Consider the following 14,311-nt stretch of genomic DNA (forward strand, 5'->3'; position numbering starts at 1 on the left):
AATGATTTCCGCATTATCGCGTTTGCTTCAATAGTGTTTTCTCACGAAGAGAGAAGGGATTAAGCAAGAGAGGGAGAGAAAGAGAAACAGAAAAAGAGACATAAGACAAATAAGCGCGCTCCAACAAATTATAAATTATTATTTCCGCCATCGCCGTCGTACGATTCGCGCCTCCGCGATTTTCGCGATCACTAGACGAAAGTCACCTCGATCTCGAGACTGTCACCATAAGTGTGAGTATATTCTACTATATAATAATATCTAGAACACACATAACACGTACACACACATGTTATTAAATATTAAGTTGATTGACAAATGTATTGGTTTTTTTTGTATAATTTTGTTACTAAAAAAAGCGACCAAATTTTTCAATGAATTTAATATATCCTTCTTAGCTGCACTTTCTGCTCTTAGAATAAAGCAACGTGTACATATCGTATTTACCTTTCAGAAGATAAAAGTATGAAATTAATATAAAAACTGTTATTAAAGGCATTTACACGAATCTTTTTCTATTTGAAGCGAGTTTAGTTAATAATAAGCTGTCTTGTTGTCAATGTGAAACTTACTACGGTTCCGAATTTGATTATGCGAGTCATACAAATCACAAACAATCTTGATCGTTTCCTTATAAAGGCAAATGTTGCAGATATAATATTCAATGGCAATCTATTATTTATACTGTGCTAATATTGTGACTGACATTGTATACAATATCACTACACAACAAAATTTCTTGCCTTTCGATTTCAATCGAATTATTATTTCGAAAAATCTATTTTTAATCAAAATTGAAAACTCGGCTGGCGACTTTCGAAATCGATTGATTGAAAAGAACGTCTAGGATTGTACACACAGACTTTTGAGCCTGTCGATAGTGTGAACCGCTCGAAAACTTCCACACCATATTTGATGAAAAACCAGTCGCACACCGATTGATTCCCTTTTACTTCGCCCCGTACTCGGCATCGCGCGAGCACGCGCGCGCGCGCGCAATTCATACATTCTAAAGGCTACTGCACGCATGAAGAGACGAGGAAAGGATTCTTAAGGACAGTGTAACCTGATCGGACAATGTCAACGACCGTTCTTGTACATTGACAACGCTGAAAATTTAACGTATAATATATTTAACTTGTGATTTCACTCAATTTGAAGTTCACACAAATAAGACATTTGATTGTGCGAGACATACGTGACGCAATTTCGATTTTACTAATTTGATCAGTATAATGACTACTTCGCAAATAACTTACAAGTTATTAATGTTAAATGCTAATGAAATTTACTGTATAGAAAACTATATTAACAATATTTATATATTTCATTAGCGCTCAATTCACAATGCTTGTATTTTTGTTCCTTTCATATTGTACGTCATAGAATACGTTATTTCTCTGCAATTGTCATATTAACTTGTAGTAAACAGAAGATAATAAATACGTATCTAACATATTTGATATATTATTATATATTTCTCTCTTATCTTAACCTTTAAAACTTTAATGATTTCAGAACTTTGTACTTCTAACCTAATCTATTGCACCTATATTGTTTTTGTAAAATAACGTCATAATAAAAAAGCAGCTTATAAACAACGATAACGCTTCCACATTCACTTACGTCAATGACAAGCACGAATGACAAAAAAAAGCAACACTCGCCATTTTCGTTGTGCCCGCGATTGCTCATTACACTCGCGCGCAAGACAATAAAGCCCGCGTATGACGGTATCGATCGAAAATTGCTCGTGACAGCATCGGACGTGTGGTTTTTATCTGCCCGAGAATATTTTTTGAACCATGGCGCGTGTACAGACGACGATCTCAATCTCGCGCAGCAGCGACGATCGATGACATCATCGCCGCGCGTGGTACGAAGTTAAAAGCGCGTACCGTCAAGACGCATTGGAGTCCAACCACGAAATTCAAGGTCCCTGCAGACTTGCGCGCGCGCAGAGTTGTACAGAGTGGCGCGGCGATCCGGAGAGCCCATGCGAACTTCACCGTGTGTGACATCACGTTTCATTGTTAGAGGTTTACGTCATTCTCTGAGTTACTAGGAGTGTGTGGGGTGCGGAGACGGCAGAGGGGCGCACGCACGCACGCACGCATGAGCGTACGCATGCAGACAACCTCTTTCTCGTCGCGGAAAAGACAACATGCGATAAAATGTCGCCCACCCCATCGTCGCTGACCTGAGTGAGATTGAACAACCGCTCGCTCACTCGCTCGCTTCAGTGTTCGCCGTAGCCTGTCGCACGTAAAACGTCAAACGTAAAACAGAGGTACTCGCGTACAGACGTGTCGTATCGGAATCGCGTACAAATAACGTCAATGACGACAGTCGTGCGATTATTAACCTTTCCGTTTTTATAAATCAAAATAAAATCTTTTCTATTTTAGGATGTGTCAATGCTCGATGTATCGGAGAATAGCCGTTTAACTTTCCACAAAGATTTGCTCTGTTACAAGTGAAATTCACGTGCGCGTCCCGAGTCGCCACAAACGCGTAACTTGGCGCAATTCGATGTTGCGCGGCTTCCTCATCGACGTGTGTCTCTCGCGTTGTCAACAGCGAACAGCTCGGTGGAAATGTGATTGATCGCCTGTCACCCATACGGTCCTTTTTACCATCTCTTCCTCCACCAGTCAGCAGTGTACGCTCAACAACGACGACGACGATACGGCCGCCGGCGCGCCTCTCTTTCATTTTAAATATAACGGTGTATAAATAAGTATGAGCAATAGCGGGAGTGCGCTGTGAGGCTCCTCGCACCACCACCGCCGTTGATTTTTCTCCCAACCGCGCAGACACGCTTTGTTTATCCACGCGCTCCCTGCGCTAGAGAGAGGGAGAGTGATAAATAGAGGGAGAGAGGAAGCGTATGCGAGGGATGTGCATCGTCCCGTCGGTTGCACTCGAACAATTGTGACTTTTTCCATTGTACGCTGCGCTCTACGCTGTTCTTTGTGCACGGGTATGCAACACCGAAATCAAGGTTAGTGTGCGCACTTCGCTATAGTGCTTGGTTCGTGCGTTTCTCCGCCTGCCCCACTGAATCGCCATCGACAAGGATGGTAGGACAAGCGATGGTGTGTGAGCGATAAGCGATGGAAAACGCAAAGGAGAACTACGAACGCGCTTCTAATGAAAGTTCGCTAGTCCGACGTTGTAAAAGGAGCTCGTTTCAAGTTTGTCGCGTTGAAAGAGATAATCAACTGACTTGATCCTGTGTTTAGCATGTTTAGATAAAAGTTTCAACCGTAAGATTTACAAGATTTAAGCGTGTACAATCGATAACGATTACTATCGAGATAACTTCATTCTTGCTGACAATCTTAGATCTCTTATCTTATAATTCGGGATGTATTGTGATACAAAATGTTAATTCTGTACACCTGAACGATTCTACGCCTTTGTAAGAAGTGGTGAAGAAGCGACACGACACAACGTGGTTGCACGGTATGTGTGTATACACAGGACGTCCGTCAGTGTGATTAGAAACTGTGGCACGCGATTTGTTATGTTCGTCTACTCCATGATTCGTTCGTAGGGCGCATTACATTACTTCCCCCCCCCCCCCGTTTTTCTAGTTAATGCCATTTTTTATTTTGCAAATTAATTCCGTGATTTAAATGACTCGTGTGTTATTAATTGGAAATTACAGGAAATATGATCGCGTGTTTCGCAGAAATATTAGTGAGTAATTGCATTATAATGACTGGAGTGAGAACATCAATATTAAATTTTTTCTATGAAAATCATCTGTGCTTTACTAATTTTATAAATATAGTCAAACTCAGATCAATGCAATATATTAAAAGTTTTCTTTGTATTTTATGTAGGTGAACTTGGGGTTTTCAACTAGAAGATACAAAGTCAAACTTTTATTCTTAATGACAGGCATTTAACATGCTGGCATGCCTAACAAAAAAATTATTAAGGTAGATATAACTGTTACACTCTTAAAATTAACAAGTGTCTATTTATTATATTAATTATATATGATATTATTATATTATGTTACAAAAAATATATATTTTAGATCATATAATTATTGTTAGAGTGCAAAATATTTCTTAGTTAATAAAACAATTCTATTTATCTTAATTAAGAAGTTAATATTCCATTTTTTTTACAGGAAAACTTAAAAGAAACTTTCCCTATTGAGAAAAACATAGGTACATCATTACTCCTGGAAACGTACATTTGGATTAATTGCTTTTAAATAATGAGGAATATTTATCATCAGACGTTGATTAAGCGTAAACTTGGCAACCATTCGTATACTCTGTGTAAGTATGCATACCTCATCTTATCTTACCTGCACGTAATTTTTATTTAATTAGCAATGCTGAAATAAAGTAAAAGAGAATTGCTTGATATTTTAGATACAAGAAATATACGTGATGCTGTTGTTTCCAAACTGCTTGCAGCTGTGCAATAAGCTGCAGCATGATACTGAAGATCGTCCTGATTGTACCGATACCTGTATAATGTTAGAAGAATTTTGCATATTTGCCGCAGAACTGGCACATCTGTGCGAGCAAGGGTAACCTAAAAACTTTACAGTATATTGACTGGTTCGATTTTGCTAGGTATTTTTTTTTAGCGCTTCTCAAGACATCACGTATAATTCCCTTGTGCAGTAACAAGTTCCAAATCTCTCGCAAATTATATTATTATTTGCACTAAAGTACACAATTTTTTTTTACACACGCGTTTCTTTGATCAATTATTAGGTGAACGGAAATTTGTATGTTTCAGGCGAAAATATTGAACATTTGATTATGATAATCATGGGGGATGTTTTAAAGTGATGATGAAACGCAATGCGATGTCTGTTGTTGCAAAATTATTTGATATTTGGAAGTACGTTCAACTACAAAACGATAATAAAAGCGTGCCACTATCTAGTATATCCCATTACCACACTCTGATGAAATTTAATTACGCAATTGATAGTCCCTTTTTTGATATACAGAGTGATTTCATTCCATATTGCGAAACAGTTAATGTCATTTTACTGCAATCAAAAACTATGCTCATTGTATGTAGTCTCGTTAACAATGTTGTTAGCTAACTTGCTTTTAAGATTACAATGAGACGTTTAACAGTTTTCACACACAGTAAAGATTACGAAATTTCTTCCTAGCGACGATGATCAAAATGATGAAAATTGTAAGATTAGAAATAAAGAAAGCTTATTCCTAATTACAAAAGCTTCATAATTGAGAGTGAGAAAGCTAAGATTATTGTACACGTTTATATTCTTGTTTATCTTTAGAACAGCAGCTGTTCCTATGAACGCCTCCCGCTCATTACTCGGTGATGGAAAGGATACTAATCACAAAACTGGCTCAAGTAAGTCAATAAATGATCCGTCCACGATGTCTCATGTACGGTTTGATCGCTCCGACAAAGCGTCCCATTAATTACTTATGGATTAATTGCTTAGAGAGAATGGCATATGAGGTATTTTTGGGAGGCTCTTGCAATCCAACCACCTGGAGGTCAGACATAGCGATACCGACTCTTCAGAACCTCGGAATTACTTATTACAATCCTGTAAGTTGCTCACTTTCTTGTGCCATATTTATTTTCGCGCAGATGCAAACTAATTGAATTCTGTATCGTAGCAAGTATCACAATGGGCTCCAGAGTTGATAGCCCAGGAATACGAGGCGAAGCAAACGGCACGGATCTTGCTGTTTGTCATCGACAATCAGACGCGCAATAGTGCGAGTATTATTGAAGCAGCTCAACTGTCAGCTACGCGCAGCGAGTCGTTGGTTCTCGTTATTTATCCGTATCGCCAAGGGCAGACTATACTCGGAGAGAGTGTTTCTACGCAGTATGTTCCTTCAGAATTAATCGATCTAACGATCTTTTATCGACCGTTACGAGTTTTCTCATTTTATCAGTACACATGTTATTTTTAGAGAATATTATGATTTAATGAACGGGTTGTTAGTACTTCAGTACCTAATGGAAAGGCAAAGGATACCGATATTCGAAAGTGTGTCGGTTGCTCTTCACTGCACGTCCAAGGTAATCGATTTAATCGATACGAAATTGTGTTTAAAAATTGACGATTGATATACGTATACTGTATATATATATGCACAGATGTTACGCGAAGAAATCAATGTGCAGGATTGCACGAACCTGTACACCGATGATGGCATCAGACCTATAAGAATCTCACTCACTCAGAATGGGACAGATACTATGTAAGAATTTTCGTCCAACGTAATCAACTGTTTATGAATAATTTATGCCAAATTTGGTCTATTTTAGTACGTTACGGGAGATTTTCAAATCTATGGACGTCAATGATAGCGGCATGGTAAAATTAGGAGAGGTATGTACGCTTTATCGCATCAAGTATCCTTCAAATATATTTCACGAATTGCAACATAATTTTTTTTATTTCCAGGCTTGGCTAATGTTGCAGTCAAACACAATATGCAATAACGTGTCCCTCTCGGATCTGCTCAACGCAGTGAATAAGTCCGGTAACGTTCACGTTTTTATGACGTTTAATAGATTCGTGTTTTGACTTTAAAAAAATGTTAATCGGCACAATATGTCTGTCGCGCAGAAATGTATAGGACGCTGATAAACGAATTTCCGGCGAAAGATGATCCGACAGAACTACGAATCAATTTCGAGCAGTTTTGCGCGTTGGCCAGCGAATCATCGTGGACGCGGACGAAGAATAACGGCGTCTCTTGTGAAAGTGAGATACCTTCAATATGGAATATATTAAGTAGGAAGGCCTCAAATTTCCTGCGTCGAGCTTTCGTACATCCTTTTAATCGTTTCCTAGGTATTTCGGATTTTCAACAGTCCTTTGTTTTTGGCACTCGCACCGACTCCCTATCCCCATTCTTTCTCGCCCAAATCTTCCATTCTCTCATTCGCAGTCTTGATTGTTTCACCTATTTCACTTATTTCGTAGAATAGGCTGAAAATGTAACTCGCACCAAATCATATTCAAACGTCAAACTTTTTTTAGATTGGGCAAATTCCTTCGTACAGGAGTTTGAGAAAAGGGATATTTACATCGGCGTAGTTAGTAAAGATCTGGTTTGGCTAGAATCTTCTGCAGTACCGCTGTTAGAGTAAGTGTCAGTTTTGATGATTATTCACCGGTGTATCTCAGCACACTCTTCTCTCATTTCACGGTCTTTTTCAGATCAATGAGATTGTCTCTGTATCGACCAAGCCTGAACGAGTACAACGTAAGGATATTGCCGCAGGAATTGCAGAAGATGAAGAACTCGCGGTTGATCCTGTTGATAGTGCCGCAGCACTCGCGCGGTATCGCCATCATGGCATTGGCAGCTCACTTGATTGGACTGCGCGCTAAGCTCGTCCTCTGTGTTCAAACTTTTCCCGAAGATTCTATCGTGTCTGGTGAACAAGTACGACTGATATAACTTATATTTACTATGAAGATTAATATATAGCGTTTCTATTGAATATATTAATTTATTATACTCTTATCAATAATTTCACATAGAATTGACTACCGCCTTATTTGAGATTAAAAGACTTGGGCGAATTAAAAAATAGTGACAGTTTCTATATATGTATTGCGAAGTAAAAGTTGTGTCGATCTACGATATAGTTTGCATTTATAGACATTCGTAGACATTTTTGTTTTCATTTTTAAAACTATAAAATGTAATTGTTATTTTCTTTTGATTGATTTAGCTGACTGAACAAGCCAGAAAAGATTACAACCGAGGAAGGATGTACCTGTCGGACTATGCGACGCGCGAAGGTGTACCTGTTTTTCACAATATCGCTGACGCTCTGCAACACGCGATACAATTAGTTCAAAGTCCCTGTTGACTTAATTGCTCTTTACTGCTTTTTTTTCTTCTTTTTCTATTATTTTCGTACGAATAAGCTCGGTTCGACGACTAATTTATTTTTACTCTTAACAATGTCCATCTACCATTGGAGATCTACGCGAACACGATAGGATATGATGATGATAATGATGATGCCGCACTATCATTATTATTTCTATTAAAAGTGACTATTGTAACCATCGTTGGCATGAAATGCCTCTCACGATGTTATCTTATTGCCATCGTCTCATCGCTAGCTCTCGCGCTACAAATAGTTAACGATACCATTTGTTTATGCATTATTATTACTACTACTATTACTCTTACTGCTATTACTATACTACTATCATTACTATTAATTGTTACCGTTTTTAAATTCTTGACAAAGTTGCAACACAAATAGTCAAGATCTTTTACTTCCATCGAGATATTCCATTTATTATTACTATTTATTACGAGCATACGGCATTTCTCGAGCAATTATTTTTACTTTGTTGGTGAAACACAATTCTTTTTATTTTTATCTTTTTTGTTTTTAAGGAAAGAGTTGATATATATATATGTGCTGTTTTATACTGGCTAAGTGCATCGAGCAGCTAATTGTTTTAATATTATTTAGTTCTTTTTTTATTACTATGTTTTTCTCTTATCGAATGATGTTGAACCTTTTATTTAACCGTTGTAGATCATTAGAAAAAAAAAGAAGAAAAAAAAAAGAGGGCGGTCTTTGATGGTAGACGGACATGTACTATTTTTCTCGTTTTTTTTTTCTTTTTTATAGCAACTTAACGTTCGCAATTTTTTTGTAACCTTTTGGTAACGTGGTTGAGGATTGATTTGATATACGTGTACATAAACCTTGTAATTGTTTCTAATTATCTAATCAATTAACTTGGCATCTAATCGAAGAGGGATATATCACACGAAATTCACTTGCGTTTTGGGTGCGTAATGACGTGTGTTTGTGTACGCAGATGCACGCGTATGTACATCTCGTCCGCGTGTATCCGTAGCGAATTCTTCGTAGAATTCATCCCCCGTTTCGGTGCACCAAAACGTGCAAATATAAAATTCCAATTGTCGATGATAACGAGAATTTCAATAACGCTATATTCTCGTTCCAATCGGTGTACAACATACGAGTAAGTGAATGATGAATGAGGAAAAAAATGATTGAGTGAGTGACTGAATATGTGTATGTGTGTGTTGAGAGAGAGCGAGCAAGCGAGCAAGCGAGAACGAGATGTTAAAACATTTATCATCTCTTCGAATTACTTGATATCTTGCTCATAGACCTCATCCGTTTGAATGAAACAAAAAAAAAAAAACGACAAAAAAGTGGCTCAAGAGAAAAATCATTTATTATATCTTCTTTTTTTTTTGCACGAATGGTTTCACGTACACATATTTCATTCAACATTTTCTTTTCAAAAATAAAACAAAACTATCACCGTTTCTCACGCGTTTCTTTCCAACGTTTTTTCTCTTCGCACGAGATCCCGATGCGATAAAGTTGCCGGTAACACACGACGGTGAGTAAAAATGTTTAAAAAGTTACTTTCATACTTAATGATCATTAAAAATACATGATCCCGACTAACAGTGTCAGCTTTGAGTACACCTAAATTTACGTAATGCATCTCCATCGTGTTGAAAATATTTAAAGATTATGGTTACCGCTTATAACGTTGAGCGTTATATGCGTAGAAAAAAAAAGCTTTTAGATAATAGCTTTTTACGATAAATGATCGATATCACTTCATACACAAAACTTGACTTTTTATGCTATAAAAGTGGTAACAAAGTACGAAATAGCTTTTATTGCTGGACATTACCTTTGGTCGAAATGATCTTAAACAAGCGATAGCACATTTTATTGTACACACGTAATCACCGTATTATCGATCAGATAAATGCTTTTCATTATCCGACCTTCGCCATTTTATTCTACTTATTACCTTTTTGAGGAAAGTAGTATCTTTGTATATTCTTGAGCGATAACAAGACCGGTATCATCGCCGGCAGGAACAGAGGAATATACACTGCATACCTGAAATATCGAAAATGATTATTGATAATGTAATTTAAAAGATACATAATCGATTTATAATGCCTCCCCTATTAATTTTATACAAGTATACAAAATAAAACCTGGAAATAACGGAATAAATAACTTCTGCGTATGTGTATATATATATATATAATCATACATTCCTTTCTTTCTCCAAGTAGCAGAAAGTTATTCTTTTTTTTTCTTCAAATATACTCGCGTCTTTTAAGATTATTTAAAATCATTCGCACTCACTTCTGATCTTCTGGAAAATAGAGAAGCGCCAAGAGCGTTGGATCGGAGAAGGCTGCTTCGGCAGTGACAAAGGCCTCCTTGCTGAGGATGAAACTACGCTCAAGATCGCCGCGTCGCAGACACTCGGCAGACTCGTGCACCAATCTGAGCGCAGACTTAATCCTATTTCCCACTACGTCCGTGATGACAATGTTGCTGATTTCCTCTAGTAGCTGCGCCAGCGATTGCAGGGTCAATTTCGCCGAAGTCAATTGCTCAACGGTACGAAACCTCAGTAAGGAATCAATCTCCCAGTCGCGCGGCCTTAATCCCACCAACGGCATCGCCGTCACTCCGTTAATAGGTTTCTGAAATTCGCGCGAGTGTCTTTGCACCGTTCCTCATCGTGATTGTTTAAAACGAGTTGAAAACCATATCAGCCATACCATTACACCATTTTCCTAATTATATCCCAGCAAAATAGAATTTGTAAAATACTTGTGTCAAGAGTAATTACCGTCTCTGGGATGCCGAGCAATAGTCTGAGCTGTGCTAGGAACGTGCCTACTACGGCAGTTTCCTCGGGAACGATGGTAACGGCTTCATTTTCCTGTGCATTCTCGCAAACCTCTGACGGTGGGTTGATCAAAACTACACCACCCCATCTATGTTAATAGACACATTATACGATATCCATGATAACAAAATCGAGTTAAGCTATTTTTATAAAAGAAATTAAGAGACTGAGAGATAAACCTTCTAAAAATAAATAAAGTTGCACGATATTTATATACGTAAATAAGCAATCTTAATGTTGGTGAGCTTAGAAAAGGACATGTGCGATAAAATAAAATGAAAGGGAAAGGTACCTCGGAGAAAGAAAGGCTTCTATGTTGCTGTCCGTTCGCGATATGTCTCCGCTGCGGGTGTAGATGTGCAAGGGCGCACTGTCGCATGGCACAGTGTAGACGACCAAATTGACACACGGATGGAGACTAACCTGTGATGCTAAAATTCAGTCAGAAATGTTTTGTGCGTATAATTTTTTTACACGCGTTACAAACCTAATTTTTTCTCCAACGGCGTCACGAGCTGCGGCAGAACGCTTTCGCGCAGGGCAAAGTGTCTGCGACTCGGGCTGCTATCAGGCACACGTTTAGGATTCACGTCCAACGGCAGCAGGTACAACCATTGCGACTTGACTGAGAAATTACTCAAGATGGACAATTCATCCAAGAATGGCTCCATATATTCTGCAACAAATTAAATTTTAATCTCAATTGTGTTATATGCCTTTTTGTTAACAATTAAAATCGTCGGTGTCTAATAATAATAATACGAAATTATAATATAATATAAAATTCATGAATTAAAAACGCTAAAAATATGATATCCATGCTATTTAATCGCAATCATGTGTAATAAATTTTGCTAATTTAATCGTTAATTTAATAATATATTAATTTTTATATTACTTTTAAATATAAAATATACCTTCGGTTATCATCTTTAGATCCCAAACGACCTTCAGTTTCTCAGGATCGGGATTAACTAGCGTAATTAGGATGTCGTATGCCGGACTCGCTGGGAATCGCCTCCTATTCTCCTCGTCCAAACTGTATACAGTAGGCTCGGCAAGCGCATTCTTTGTTAACGCCAATGATTTATCATGTAGAATCCATTCTGACAGCACTTGTATCAATTTAGCAGCGCCTGGGGACAATGCTACTTGTATAACCCCATTAAGAAAGCTTGATAGCTTCTTTAAGATTTATCAAGCTCATTCTTAAATCGAGAAATTTATTTAATCAGCAAGTTCAAAAGTCAACATGATTGTGATCAATCAAATATAATTATCTTTAATTGTTAGATCACTACTAATTATATAGCAGCATACATTTCTTATAAAATTTGTAAAACCTTGATATATTCTTTAACATCTTTCTAATATTACTCAGCTTTGATATCTTTCTAACATTACTTGATAAAGTGAGAATATAAGCAACCATTCTTCTAACTGTTGTACATTCCTGCATGAATGCAACAGCTGCGTGTTATGCAAATCACGGTATGCAATTTCTAAACCGCTCTAACGACAATATCGTTGCGACACACGTCTAGCCAATAAGCTGATCATTGACCCTGACGTAGTTTCAGATCAAACAAGCAATTGATCTGAGCGAATTGTTTAATGATGATGCAGCTTACTGGTTTCGGTTGAGAAGTACAATGTTCTTTTGGAGCCGACTAGAACGGGAACATTCAGATGTGTCGCTTCCAGCAACAGCAAGCCGCCCACGTCTAGATCAAAGGTTGAAGCCACCTTCTCGAACTCGTGATATGTGAAAGCGGATGCCAGCAGACTATTGGAAATCACTTGATACTCCACATCTAGCTGATAGATTTCTAAAATAAATTCATAAATTGATATTAGAGGAAAATAAAATCATTGATGACCTTAATAGTATCGATCGCTGTGCAATTTTAGCCTAAAACAAATCGCGATATAAAATATAATCTACGCAAAAGTATATGTATGTAAAGTTGAGAATGTATTCTCGAGAAGAGAAAAATATTATTAATTGTAATAATAATACAATATGTTAATCACAGTAAGATATAAATATTATCTTTCGCGTTTCTTTCTTTTTGAATTTTTATCGTCAAAAAGCATATTTAATTAAAGTGTGTGAACGTAATATGCGCGTGCGTTCAAAGTTTATCACGCTTATTTTCTTGCCTTTAACGTTGCAATGTAAGATCGCCGAGATAGCTTTGACAACTTTTAACTAATCTTCAATCCGTACACGAGCATCACGAATGGATCAAAGGTCCTTGTTTATTTTTACACACTTCAGTCATAATATGGGTATAAATTCGAATCAGTGCCATCTCAACTGATTGTCAAACTCGACTCGTGCTAAATATTCATATATACAGATTTTCTGATTGACGTCAAGCGACAGATCGTGCATAACAATGATATTATTCGACTTGTTGACAGCATTCTTTTCAGCGTCAAAATCTGCTGGCATCGCATATCATTATTGCTCATCTCTCATTTCGTTTATTATGCCAGTTTTCATTGTCGATCTTCTGCGTTTGAATATCACTCACCAGCGTTCGCGAATGCTCGCCTGATTTCGCGCGTGAGCAACTCGGCACGATTGCGCGAAAACGCCGCGACGGTGATCTTCGTGGTGATCCTTATATCCAACTCCCACAATTCGTCGATCTCAGCATAAGGAAGTGCGACACGAGGCACCGCCGTGGTGTACCACCAGAGAGGCACACCGACTCCCAACAGCAGCACAGCAAACGACATACTCGCGTACACCCTGTATTTCTCTGTAACACACACAGAAACTTTATTATTTATCTACAAGTTCACAGCCAAAAATTATTTTGAACAATATAAGGTATTTTGAACACATAAGGTGTTTCTTATAGATTTTTGGATGCTGAAAACGATGCCGCAAACCAAATTTCACCAACACGTCAGGTTTTCAAAATAATTGAGGTTTAATATGTAAAAAATGGGTGCTAGTGAAATTTGGTTTGCAGCATCGTTTTCAACATCCAAAAATCTATAAGAAGCACCTTGTCTAATTCAAAATAATTTTTTTTTTTTAATTTTTTGTAAACTAGTGTAATTTATATACGTTATTGCAAATTATACTTAGTTATTAATATTATTCAATTGGATAAATTCTATAAATTTGTCATTTTTAATTTTCATTAAATCTTTGCTTCATATTTTTTAATACGTGTCGCTGTTTGACGACTTGTCTGACGAGTTCTAATTAATAATTAATATTAATTCGATAATAATATATCAATAATAATGCATTAATTATTCAACATTATTAAAGTAAGTAGCAGTCGCAAAAAAGTCTCGATAATTCCTAACTAACCGCTAAAACAGTTGTAGTCGGCTCTTTTTCCCGTGCTCTTAACCTTCGGGATAAAATTGAACCGGCTCCAATTTGGTCCGCATTACGCTGCGCGGGCGTGATGAAACGTTAGTTCAATGTTAAGTTTGTGGCCGTGCGACGTCGCGAATGTGAAATTAAACGCCGGGTTCACAGTCATTTTTCCACAAATCGACCAACAAATTTTACATCGATGTCCAGTGAACACGTTTTAATTACAAGAG

The 14,311-nt window shown here is 37.4% G+C and overlaps 2 protein-coding genes and 1 long non-coding RNA gene across 8 annotated transcripts in view; 1 reads left to right on the top strand and 2 right to left on the bottom strand.

Moving 5' to 3' along the window:
- raw lies at nucleotides 1–9,326 on the top strand. Of its 6 annotated transcripts, XM_012369438.2 has the most exons (16): nucleotides 1,548–2,290; nucleotides 2,409–3,004; nucleotides 3,852–3,950; nucleotides 4,148–4,301; nucleotides 4,398–4,558; nucleotides 5,294–5,370; nucleotides 5,465–5,574; nucleotides 5,646–5,860; nucleotides 5,949–6,057; nucleotides 6,136–6,239; nucleotides 6,307–6,370; nucleotides 6,446–6,524; nucleotides 6,611–6,838; nucleotides 7,028–7,133; nucleotides 7,208–7,436; nucleotides 7,729–9,326. In XM_012369438.2, exons 5-16 carry the CDS (start codon nucleotides 4,416–4,418, stop codon nucleotides 7,867–7,869), a joined length of 1,605 nt encoding a protein of 534 aa, XP_012224861.1. In that variant the 5' UTR covers nucleotides 1,548–2,290; nucleotides 2,409–3,004; nucleotides 3,852–3,950; nucleotides 4,148–4,301; nucleotides 4,398–4,415; the 3' UTR covers nucleotides 7,870–9,326. The 6 variants fall into 6 exon arrangements, with proteins under 6 accessions (XP_012224862.1, XP_012224861.1, XP_012224864.1 ...); XM_012369439.2 differs by lacking the exons at nucleotides 1,548–2,290; nucleotides 2,409–3,004 and adding an exon at nucleotides 1–233; XM_012369441.2 differs by having other exon boundaries at nucleotides 1,548–3,004; nucleotides 6,611–6,748.
- On the bottom strand, nucleotides 1,113–1,767 carry LOC105673663 (uncharacterized). Its single transcript, XR_001101000.2, has 2 exons — nucleotides 1,627–1,767; nucleotides 1,113–1,400 (listed from the first exon to the last, which is right to left on the bottom strand). It is a non-coding gene; the product is annotated as an uncharacterized lncRNA (long non-coding RNA).
- Nucleotides 9,215–14,311, bottom strand: part of PIG-S (phosphatidylinositol glycan anchor biosynthesis class S) — a 19,574-nt gene continuing 14,477 nt past the window's right edge. The window contains exons 2-9 of the mRNA XM_012369435.2: nucleotides 13,273–13,503; nucleotides 12,364–12,561; nucleotides 11,650–11,868; nucleotides 11,220–11,408; nucleotides 11,025–11,163; nucleotides 10,673–10,820; nucleotides 10,177–10,523; nucleotides 9,215–9,921 (exon numbers count right to left, since the gene is read on the bottom strand). Coding sequence (XP_012224858.1) covers nucleotides 9,819–9,921; nucleotides 10,177–10,523; nucleotides 10,673–10,820; nucleotides 11,025–11,163; nucleotides 11,220–11,408; nucleotides 11,650–11,868; nucleotides 12,364–12,561; nucleotides 13,273–13,503 — 1,574 coding nt within the window. The 3' untranslated portion in view covers nucleotides 9,215–9,818. The remainder of the gene's footprint in view (nucleotides 9,922–10,176; nucleotides 10,524–10,672; nucleotides 10,821–11,024; nucleotides 11,164–11,219; nucleotides 11,409–11,649; nucleotides 11,869–12,363; nucleotides 12,562–13,272; nucleotides 13,504–14,311) is intronic.

The sequence above is a fragment of the Linepithema humile genome, chromosome 1, assembly GCF_040581485.1.
Source record: "Linepithema humile isolate Giens D197 chromosome 1, Lhum_UNIL_v1.0, whole genome shotgun sequence".
Classification (NCBI taxonomy): domain Eukaryota; kingdom Metazoa; phylum Arthropoda; class Insecta; order Hymenoptera; family Formicidae; genus Linepithema; species Linepithema humile.